This window comes from Suricata suricatta, chromosome X (genome assembly GCF_006229205.1).
Source record: "Suricata suricatta isolate VVHF042 chromosome X, meerkat_22Aug2017_6uvM2_HiC, whole genome shotgun sequence".
Taxonomy (NCBI): Eukaryota; Metazoa; Chordata; class Mammalia; order Carnivora; family Herpestidae; genus Suricata; species Suricata suricatta.
Genome location: NC_043717.1, coordinates 25,562,473 through 25,574,802, shown reverse-complemented (window position 1 = coordinate 25,574,802; position 12,330 = coordinate 25,562,473). Strand labels below are relative to the sequence as shown.

Here is a 12,330-nt window from a genome sequence, read left to right as displayed (position 1 = left end):
CATGAACTGAAAGATTGGTTAGTACTCAATCAACTGAACTGTTTCTTTCTCGGCAGTATTGTGGTTCTTGACATGATTGCTAGGTTTCCAATGTGACACTTCTGGAGATCTGTAAATCAGGACACATGCTGAGTCCCAGTCTGTCATCCTGAGTCTTAGCATTGGTTCTTTATTTCTCTTCATTATCCAGCATCTACTTACTGGACAAATCAGTTGAGATGCTTTCCATGATGGCCCTCTCAAAGGAGAAATGCACACATTTGGGTAGCTCTTCAATTACCAACATGCACAGATTGTCTGAGTTTATATGCATATATTTTACTATTATTTCACTTTTGCATGTCAGATGAATCCGGTATAAATGTAAATCTAACAGTATGGGCTCTAGTGACCAAGTGCATTGCCGTTATGTATCTTTGGTCTATCAATAATACTTGAATGCAGTGTTGGCAGCGTGGTGAAATTCTGCAGTTTGGACTTTTGCCCAAGCATGGACAATTAGCAGGTCCATATGATGTCCAACCACAGTGGGCCAGGTCCAAAATAACAGCTCCTCTTCGGTGATCTGCAGATGTTAGGTTAACTTTCATCCCTTGACAAAATGGAATATATACCATACTTCCAAAGTTTTCTTTTACACATGTCTCTACTGGGTGTGCTCTTAGGACAACTATATCCATCACTTGCAGGGTTCTGTCGCTGTTGTTCAATAACCACTTGGCTGCTTCATTAGTCTCTGTGCTGATTTGTTTCTGTGAATCTGATTCACTGGCCAGTATTTCCGTCCTTCACCACACCAATCTAAGACTTAAATTGTACTGTATCCTTAGCAAAGCCATTGTGTCTCTTGTTGTTCATATCTCAGTGCTGCATGTTTCTCAGGTTGCAATACTTTTGAAAAGATGAATTCTCTGACATTGTACATCAAATATATTTTACAAGACAAATCATACTTCATTAAATTTTTATTGAAGTACAATATGCATAGGGAAAATGGACGTGTTTAACTTGGTGAGTTTGCACAAGCTAAATACACCGTGTAAACAGCACTCAAATCAAGAAACAGAATAATACAGGACTTCAGAAGCACCCATAATGTCTCTTTCAGTGACTCCCGGTCCCACAAGGTTAACCACTATCCGGACCTCTATAGTCCTCTTACTATTTCCTGTTTTTCTATAAATAAAACAGTATGCCCTTGCTTTTGGATGGCTTCTTTCCCTCAACATTATGTTTGTGATATTATACATAATATTACATAAATGATATTAATATGTAATATTGCATAAGTTGTAGATATGTTATTCTTGTTGCTAGATAGTGTTCTGTTGGTAAATTTATCCATTATCCATTTATCTATTGGAAAATTTATACATTATATTTATCTACTATATTTATTTTATAGTAGAGGGGAATTTGGGTACTTTCCACATAGGGGAATCTTCCAATTTAGTACACATCTTTTGGTGAATACAAGTAGCATTTGAACCTGGGAGTGGCATACAAGTTAAATAATATATTTTTTACTCTTTTTAATGTTTACTTATTTTTGAGAGAGAGAAAGAGAGCATGAGCAAGGGAAGGGCTAAGAGTAAGGGAGACATAGAATCTGAAACAGGCTCCAGGCTCCAAACTGTCAGCACAGACCTCGATTTGGGGCTCAAACTCACAAACCGTGAGATCATAACCTGAGCCCAAGTCAGATGCTAAACCGACTGAGCCACCCAGGCGCCCTCAAATCAAGTATTTTAAATATGTCTAAGTTGACTGTTTAAAGCAATCTTATGGTGAATCCTTTTGTAAAGGAAATAATCACTCCATAATTTCTGCTCTGCAAAATGGATTCTCACATATGGGTAGTTATTTCAGAAGAGTTGATACATCTGTTGATTCACATTCTGGAATTTGTCTCATTGTACTTATGTTAATAACAATATGATATTTTATTGTTGTTATTAGCCTCTGGAACTCTATGTTTTAAACTTTGAAAATGCCCATAAAACTATCTTTAGCTGGTATATACATATACTTTTGTACAGTATACCATCTCAGATTTAATTTAAAATGCCAACTGAGGCAAAAAGACATGCCAACAGATTCTGTCTGATCTGTGGTTTATTTTAAGAATATTAGAGAAAGATCATTGATTAGTTTTGGCTCATAAGAATCTCCCACACACACCAATATACATTTTAATTTATGGATTTTTTTTATTAGATGAGGATATTCTACTAAATATGATATTGAAGATGTTCTATGCCAAAAATAGTATGGCTGATACAGAGGCATTAAATCAGAAAGGATGCCCAGAGAATATTCGTTTGTTTAAAATAGAGATCATGAAGAATTAGAGGAAAATAGAGTGAAGTAGGCAATTTTTTCAGTTCTTATTTTAATTTCAGTTAACATACAGTGATATATTAGTTTCAGGTGTACAGTATATTAATTCAACACTTGCATGCATCACCCTGTGCTCGTCAGCTCTTTCACCCTTCCCCCCACCCCCTTCCCTCTGGTAATCATTAGTTCATTCTCTATAATTGAGTCTTTTTCTTGCTTTGTCTCTTTGTCTCTCTTATTTTTTCTCTTTGCTGTTTTTTTTCTTAAATTCCACATATGAGTGAAATCATATAGTATTTGTCTTTCTTTGACTGACTTATTTCACTTACCACTATACTCTCCAGATCCATCAGTGTTGTTGCAAATGGCAATATTTTTTCTTTTTATGGCTGAATAATATTCCATTGCATCTACATACCACATCTTCTTCATTTATCTATTGATGGACACCTGGGCTGCTTTTATATCTTGGCTTTTGTAAATAATGCTGCTATAAATAGAGGTGCATATATCCCTTTGGATTAGTGTTTTTGTATCTTTTTTGGTAAATACCTAGTAATGCGATTGCTGGATCATAAAGTAGTTCTATTTTTAACTCTTTGAGCAACCTCCGTACTGTTTTCCACAGTGGCTGCCCCAGTTTGCATTCCCACCAACAGTGCAAGAAGACTCCTTTTTCTCCACATTCTCGCCAACACCTGTTGTTTCTTGTGTTGTTGAGTTTGGCCTTTCTGACAGGTGTGAGGTGATATCTCATTGTAGTTTTGATTTGCATTTCTCTCATGAAAAATGACAGTGAGCATAATTCTTAAGCCATTGTTCAAATGATGTAAACTTGAAATGCAGTCAAGAGACAGTGATTCCTTTTTTAAAAAATTTTAATGTTTATTCATTTTTGAGAGACAGAACAGAGCATGAGCGGGGGAGGAGCAGAGACACAGGGAGACACAGAATCCGAAGCAGGGTTCAGGCTCTGAGCTGCCAGCACAGAGCCTGATGTGGGGCTTGAACTCATGAACCATGAGATCATGACCTGAACTGAAGTTGGAGGCTCAACTGAGTGAGCCACTCTGGCGCCCTGACAGCGATTCCTTGTAAAGAAGAAAGACTCAAGGTCCTGGGTGAAGGTTAACTTTACAGGTGGCATTTTTGCATCATTATAAAAAGGAAGCATGGATAATTAAAATAGTCTGAATGTGCAATTCATTTGACAGATAGTTACTGAAAGTATACCGGGTAGCAAGCCCTAAGTTTTGTTTCTGTTTTTTGTTTTGGGGGAGTTTTTTTGTAAGAAAATTCTCAGACTTGCTTTCCCCAAGCAAAGGGATGACCTTTAAACAATGCTTTGAGTGAAAGTGTTTTTACTGGTCAGGTGATCCCCTGAAGTACCAGTAGGAGAGTGGGACAGTGAAATAGAGAAAGAAGCCAATAATTGAGCCAATTATGGAGCAGATTATTGCTGTGGGCAACTAGAATTCAACCCTGATGAGTGACCTCTGGGAGATGGTGAAGAACGCACCTCCCAGTTGTCACCCACAAAGGTTAATTATCTTCCAACTCTCATGATTGGTTGACTCATTTGTCACTCCCTTACACTAAGATTTCCACCACTCTGCTAGAATTATTTTCTGTACCATCTTCAGGTAATTCTGTATGGCCAAAGCCAATGGATACTTTTGGCATGGGCTTTGGGGAATCACCGGTTCCAAGTGTTGGTTCTTGCACTCCTTATCAATATACCTTATGCCAATTCTTTAATGCAGTGTGTTTCTTCATCTGTTAAAGGGGGACAAGTAGCAATAACAGCAGCAGCAGCATGAACAGTAATACATACCTCATAAGACCATCATATTGACTAAATGAATTAACACTCATACAGAACTTAAAATAGTCCTTTAATCAGTGTAGGTATTCAAATAAATGTTACTTATTAAGATTTTTATTACCTGTTGTGACATTTATGGCATTTAAAAGTGTTAACCACTCCTGTGTTTTTGAGTTTCTTTCTTGTTTATGTCTTTCTGAAAGTATGCTTTCCAAGCATTCCTTCTACCTCTCTAGCCATGCATTCATCTTACTGGCTACCTTGGCTTTGTTCTGTCTTTATGTTCTGTCTTCAATTTTCCAGGACTTCTTCTTTGACCCTCTGTTCTGTTCAGTCTACATACCATATCAATGAGAATGCATGCACATTGAGGCCTTCAGTACTTCTTTGTACTAATTTATAATACTGGATTTCTCTTCCAAAATACACAACTATGCCATTGTGCCTTCAGTCCAAGTGACTAAAATGATAATCCTATGTAGATGATCCTCACAACCTCCCAATAATAGGCCCAAGATTGAACTCATCATCTTTTCCTTAGAACTGTTCATCCTTTATTCTTTGGGTAGATAGTGGATAACACCTTTATCTAAGAGGCACCATCCAGAAGCTGGGGAATCTGGGAAACAAACTTCTTTGTTTCCCCACTGCTTAGCATAATGCCTGGTATCTGGCAGATGGTAAATAAAATGGTGACTGGCAGGCTAGATGAATGGATTGTCAGGTTGGGGTACCTGGAGGGATAGATGGATTGTTGAGTGAGTCTGTAGCCTGTAAATTTATTTAGTTAAGTATTATCTGATGATCATGTACAGCTGAAGGTCAAGGATGAGAAAGCACACCCTTAGTGGGATGCACACACCAATGAACCATTTTCTCTTGCTACATTACACACACATGACCCCTATGGGATGAAACCTTTGATTGCTGTGACTGAACAAGCATTCAAATGGTATATGTCTGAAATAATGATCTGGGTTATGAAAGTTTCCACCTTTTGCCTCAATGAAGACATACATACCCACATAATGGGAAGAACTATCGTACTTCTTCTTCCTATGATGGCCTATATAAATATAAAGATTATGTTTGCCCTACTGAAATGAACCATAAGATGTATGAAATATTCACTGGCATGAATGCAAATGGCTTACCATGTTTATATCAAAAATACTAGGCATTTGAAATTTTGCTAGCATAATAGATGTCACTAATCAAGGCTGATTAATGCAAAGGCAAATTGGAATCAGAGACTTTTTAAGGAAAGCCAATTTTATTATTTCCAAATACATATAGTATATAAAAATGGGCTAAAAAAAGGTACCAACTATGCATAATTAAATAGCCTGCTATGAGAAGTTGAAAAAGTGGTTTGTAATTGTAATATCAGTTATTTCTATGATTGATGGAGAAATATTTCAGAATATATTAAGACGTATTTATTATATTTTTAACAGCTTTCTTATAATAGCAATTATGCTATTAATTTTTTGAATGAAGGATTAAATAGAAGACTAATTTATAATTACACATCTCAGGGTACCTGGATAACTCAGTCAGAGGACCATGCGACTTTTGATACCGAGGTTGTGAGTTCGAGCCCCAGATTGGGTATAGAGATTACTTTAAAAAATTTTTTTACAAATAAATAAATAATAACTGTAAATATCAACTATAAAAGTACTGTACTACCCTGTTGAGCAACAGCAACAATGAAACCAACAAATAAAAAAGAATGGTACTCAAAGATTAGAGAGACTGACATTTAAAATAGAGGTTTACGTAATAACTGAAGATAGAATATAATATGTTGACTGGATTTGCAACGCCAAGGAAACACCCAAACAGAAACAAACCCAATAAATACAGTTACTTATAATGAATGCCACTTACTTGGTTTTACCTATTCTAGGTACCAGATTCTTGATTTAACAATCACTAGTCTTATAGGTTCTGTCTAGTCCTGATGCTTATTTACAGAAAATGTCAAGCACTTTTTTAACTCATAAATTCTCCTAACTTAATGGAGCCAACAATGGGGTTAATAAAGAAGGCTTAAACTTAACATCGTGAATCTCAGTTTTACAGTACTGTGCCATGTACATTTTATCTGTCTATCCATAGCTGCCTTTGCCCATCTCTACTGTGAGGGGCCTCTCTGTGTCATCATTGGGGTCCCATGCTCTCTGGCTTCCAGTTGGTTTACCCATTCCGGGGACCTGTTAGGAAAGTGAAGAGAGAGACGTCAAAGTGAGATCAGGATATTTATTCTCCTAGTTCCTTCTGGGGAAGTTGCCTCAAGCTGAGACAGTGTTCCTTGACAAAAGATCACTGTGCCTCTCAAGGTGTTTCTCCTCATGATTCTCACCTTCTGGACACTTCTCCCTCCCCTGATTTCTTGGTTGATCTAGTAAGCAGCTCTGCTGCTGCAAGGTCCAATCTCCTGTATTATCTTTGGTGATTTTCCTACCCCCTGATTATGTTGGAATTTGTTCCTTTGTAAATAAACCTCTCAGAGCCAGATCACAGAGGAACATGTATGTCAACCTAAGATATTTCAGAGGACAGTAGGGAGACATTGAAGGGTTTAAATGAGGGATTGGCTTGCTCAGATTTATATTAGTTACTACTCTCTCTATAGGGTGGAAGTTGTGTTACAAAGCAGAGACTTGAGGCAGTGGGGCTGTAGAGTCTATTGCAGGCATACAGGTGTAAAATGATAGACCTTTGCAGTGGAAATATGTGACCAGTGGGAAGGAGTTCTATATGACAGAAATTAGTAACCACTTCTATATGGTATTCGCTGAGACTTAAGAAAACATCTAAAATGTCAGGTTTTGCTCAAGGGATAAAGTATATAGAGGTTTTATTATTTTCTGGGACATTATTTCTATTTTATGAAATTAGCTTAAAGAAGAGGTAATGTGGTCTTTAAAAGAAAAAGGCAATGTGGTATGTTTATTTTTAATACATTAAAATAAAGCACTTCAGAGCAGAATTTATAGGGCATCTCCATCTTTGCCATAAAACAATACTAAAAAAAATTGCCTCAAGATAAGCCTGTCTTACTAAATATAATTAGCATGAATTCTTAGATATTGTTACAGAACATTTCCATGATGCCTATCTGCGCTCGGATTGCCCCAGAAGAAGACCCTAGGAAAAGGTTTTGAGAGCATGTGGTTTATTTGAGAATTGAGGGAAACAGCAGTAGGGGAGTGGGCAAATAAGGCAGCTAGGGCAGTCAATAAAGGATGGTGCATTATCCAGTAGGTTCCTTCTATGGGTCACTGGAGCTTTATCCCATTAGGAAAACTCTGGAACCCTTATAAAACACATGCTCCACAGTTACGTACCCTGGTATGAAATGGGGCTAAAATATTCATACCCCAATACCTACCATTGGTTCTTGGTTACAGGCTGCTCTTGGGAAGTGGAGTGACAGGAACCATCAATTCCCTGGCATATCTAACCAGCCACGTAGATGGCAAAACAAATTCTTTGTGACACCACAAAGCCTTTAAGGAATGAATTTCCAATGATGGTGTCAGAAGTCAGGTTGTTGGGCACTGAAGTGGTAAGGGCAAGGCGATTCAGGCATTCTGCTATAGTATCTTTCTAAATGATTATTTTTATTTGGCTCTGGAGATTGGGAATAGACAGAGTAGAATATCTACATATACTACAGATGTTCTAGGTCAGCTTCAGGACGATAACGTAACCTCATGTTGCCATTGGAAAAAGTAAGGAATTCTATTGTCCCTTATCCTAGCTGTAACACAATGAGAAATGTTTTGTATGAGTAATATAGGGGCACCTGGGTGGCTCAGTCGGTTAAGCGGCCGACTTTGGCTCAGGTCATGATCTCATGGTTTGTGAGTTCCAGCTCTGCATCAGGCTCTGTGCTGACAGCGCACAACCTGGAGCCTGCTTCAGGTTCTGTGTCTTCCTCTCTCTCTCTCTGCCCCTCCCCTGCTCACGCTCTGTCTGTCTTTCAAAAACTAAATAAATGTTTTTAAATAAATGAGTAATATAAAGAGCGGGATAATCTTTGAATGTTAAAATTCAAACATCTTCTCCAGACCAGCATTTACTCCTCTATGTTCATTTTTTCCCCTTTTATTCCAGTTGAAAGACTTCAGAATCAGTGGGATGAAGTACAGGAACACCTTCAGAACCGGAGGCAACAGTTGAATGAAATGTTAAAGGATTCCACACAGTGGCTGGAAGCCAAAGAAGAAGCTGAGCGGGTCCTGGGACAGGCCAGAGCCAAGCTGGAGTCATGGAAGGAGACTCCCTACACGATGGATGCAATCCAAAAGAAAATCACAGAAACCAAGGTTGGTATCACAGATACGTCTTTAAAATAAAATACCAGTTGCATTGGATAAAACTATTCTCTGGATTAGAATTGAATGATTCTTAACGTAAATGTATGAAAAATTACGTTTAAGTGGAAATGAACAGCAGACTTCTCAGTCAAAGTAAAGATTGGAGGAACATTGATGGCTAATATCAATCTTAAAATTAATTTTGTTTAACCTGGATGTCATAGGCTGGTTCTCACTACACCAGTTTCTCAGATCACTACATAGTTGATGTGCATACTTAGGTGATAGCACAAAGTCAATCAGTTGGGATTAATCCCATACTAGGAAAAGGAACAGGACTACTTCTTCCTAAGTAGGGCCCTGAATCGAGAGGGGAGTGGATGTGTAATGGAAGGCAAGGATAAGGTGTATTCTCACTTTCTACTCCAGGTCTTTGACCTCCAGACCCATTTCTCTCCTTCTTTTTCTTCCTTCTCTGCTCTCCTCCCAAAACTCCGTCATGTTATCTGTTCATTTCATAGTCTAGAACTCTCTGTGAAACAAGAAAGAGAAAAGGGAAAGGAAATAATATTTGTTTAATGACTGTGTTTCATCGAGCATCATGCATGGTGCTTTAAATGCATTTAATTCTTTCCAACCTCATGTTTATGGGTCAGTTGGGAAAGACCTTAAATGCTAAGCAGAGAAGTAACACAGTGGGAACTTGATTAGATTGAATTTTTGATTAAAACCCTCTATAGATTCTTTTTTCTGTTGGAAAAGGCCTTCTGCTAAACAATTGTCTGAATCACAAATTAGCTATGTCATCTGCGAAAAATAGTCTTGTATTGTGGTTTTCTTGGATGAAGTGGCTTCCATTTCTAAATTAGTCAGTGTTTAGGCTGTGCCGAGCTACATGGCATATGTGTTTATGAGGGTTTATTTAAAAACTAAACCCTGATTTCTCAATAATTTAATATAATAATGATTAATTCCTTGGATGTGTCATAGTGCAGTGCAGGTTGAAGAGTCCTTCCTGGGAGATTTCTCATAAATAGTGGCTTGAGGAATCCAGGCTTTTCCAATTTTGTCAAACTATCATCTTGAACTCATGGCTGCCCCCAGTCACTGCAGAAAAGTAAGAGAAAATATGCCCAGTTTATCCATGGGGCCCTATGGACAGGCCTGGCCTGGAAGTGATGTACCTTACTTTGACCCACATCCCATCGACCAGAACTTGTTCCCAGTTTAACATCAGGAAGAATAAATGGGAAAAGTGAGCTAGTGAGCTTTTAGCCAGACTCTTCCATAGCTACTTCTCTGAGCTGCTATGAGGACAGGATTTTTGTTTATATGACGAGAATGTTAGAAAGTCACACAGGATTTTACAGGCTTATCATTACCTCTGTTGGAAGCAATTACTTCTTTCATGAGGTACGTGTGGCCACTAAGATTGTCTCCTTGGGATGAACATAGAAGATGTAGGAATTTCTAATGATGGTGTTCCCAATTCTTGGTTTGACTATGGGAAATAGAGAATTCATGTAGCTACTCTTGAAGGCTCTGGTCTTATCCATAAGGCACTCAGTATGCTATGCCATTTGTTTTTCCTCTCCAAAAATTGAGGATTCCACAAATCAAGCAGATCTTGGAACAGAGTGGTTAACTGGAGGAGAGGAATTAACAAGGGAAGAGTTTGGACTGGACCCTTCAGTTAGAACAGGGAAAGGAGAGATGTGAAGCATCTAGTGATTAATTTGATAAGAGCAAGAAGACTCTGCAAGTTGGCACATGAGAAATCTTAAAACCAACAAGAATCTTAATGTGATGGCAAGAGTGATTAGTGTTTTATAACTCTTAGAAAAGCAAGCACTTTAAGTAAGAGATGAAAAGAGTTGCAAAAAAATTATGAAAGGATAAAACAATTTCATCATCAAAATAAGTAATATGTTTTAAATACTTAAAACAAAGATAAGATGGTATTATAATTGCTCTCGTTGCCATACATTTAAAATACAAAATTTGCTTTTGAATTGTCAGTCTAAAATGACATGATAAAAATGGCTCAGCCATTATCTCTAGAAACTCATGTTTTTGTGTTGTATGTTTAGGATATGTGTGTGTGTGTGTGTGTGTGTGTGTGTGTGTGTGTGTGTGTATAATTTTAGTGTAAGTTCATTATATAAAGATGACCAAAGCTATAATTTTCCCATCCATTTCCTAAATGACATATGCCAAAGCTAAAAGTAATTCTAGTGCTAATACTTTTAGCTAGTACTTGCTATTTGTCAAAAACTGTGCTAATCACTTCACATATATTGTCTTATTTCACCATCTCAAGAACTGTCCTTGAAAACTACTATTGTTCCCAATTTATACATGAGAAAACTGAAGGCCAGAGAAGTTCAGAAACTCCTCTTAAAAATCAAAGAATTAGAATGTGAATGCATAGCACTTACTCTTGTAGATGACTTCCCAGATTTTCTTTTCTACCCATTGTCTTCTATGTGGCTGAGACAAATCAAGAAAACACTGTAAAGCTCAGAAAGGGAGTTACCTGTAATTATGAATTGACAAATAAGATCATATTACTGATAAGCCAACAGGTGGGAAATGAGAGCAATGAAAATAGTATATAGCGAACAGGTTTTCATATTGTGTTTTACTATAAAAAGCTAAAAAGATAATTGCAAAGTATATCCCCTTTTTTAATGAAGCTACAATTTTTAATTCTTCTAAAAGTCAGGGAGCATAGGGCTGGCCGCCTTGGTGGCTCAGTCCGTTAAGTGTCTGACTTCAGCTCAGGTCATGATCTCATGGTTCGTGAGTTCGAGCCATGCGTTGGGCTCTCTGTTCAGAGTTCAGAGCCTGGAGCCTACTTCGGATTCTGTGTCTCCCTCTCCCTCTGCTCTTCCCCTGCTCATGCTTTGTGTGTGTGTGTGTGTGTCTCTCTCTCTCTCTCAAATAAGAATAAACAGTAAGAAAAAATTTAAAGGGCAGGCAGTATATGAAATGAAGATATGACCTTTATGTGTAATATGTTATCGCTGAGTGGCAGTATTTGGATTATCACTTACGATTGTCTTTTATGAAGAAAGGGTGAAAATAAACAGGCATTGGATAATTTGAGCAGGATCTCCTTGCTCCATAAGTTCTTTCAGAGTCTCTGTGCCTAAAATGAGCCAGAGAGCTGGTGAGCCTGGCCAGGCAATCGCAAGCTGTGGCTACAGAGGTGGAGAGCTGTGATTAAAGCACACTTCCCTCACTGTCACAATGAAATGGTTTCCAAGGCACGCACTAGTAGTATTATACTCTGAAAATTTAAGCCAGTCATCATACCCGGACTAAAGAAAAATTCATCTCCCATCCTGATATTTTCATAATTGCTCATCTTTACCCATAATCGCTTCTATTTATTGTCTACATATTTTAATTGTCCTAGAATGTTGATAACATTTTGAATTCTGATTTCATACTTGGTATCATTACATAAATATTTATATGTATTGCCATATATCTTTTAATAATTATCATTTTAAATTATTTGCAGTATCTCATTAAGTTCCATCCTTAACCACTTCCTTACTGATTAGACATTCAGACAGCCTCCTCCTCTAGGTTAAAGAAAAAAGTAGTGGAGAAAAAATGGGGACAGAAATAACCCCGTGACCAAATAGGAAGAAAATCTGAGATACCAACCAAAGAAAGTCCATCTTGAAAGCATGGTGTGGCTGGAAGCAGACAGCAACAGGAGAGTCTTGATTTGTCAAAAGAACAAGCACTAGATAATCCATCCTGTCAATAACTAATGAGCAAGGCATTAAGAGATTCCCATGATATTTGTATAATTTCTTT

General features: G+C 37.6%; 1 protein-coding gene across 9 annotated transcripts in view; it reads left to right on the top strand.

Annotated features, from left to right (window-relative positions):
• DMD (dystrophin) overlaps positions 1-12,330 on the top strand; it is a 1,657,593-nt gene that overhangs the window by 1,106,671 nt on the left and 538,592 nt on the right. For all 9 annotated transcript variants that reach the window (XM_029929473.1, XM_029929472.1, XM_029929470.1 and 6 more), the window contains one exon: positions 8,294-8,505. In XM_029929473.1, coding sequence (XP_029785333.1) covers positions 8,294-8,505 — 212 coding nt within the window. The remainder of the gene's footprint in view (positions 1-8,293; positions 8,506-12,330) is intronic.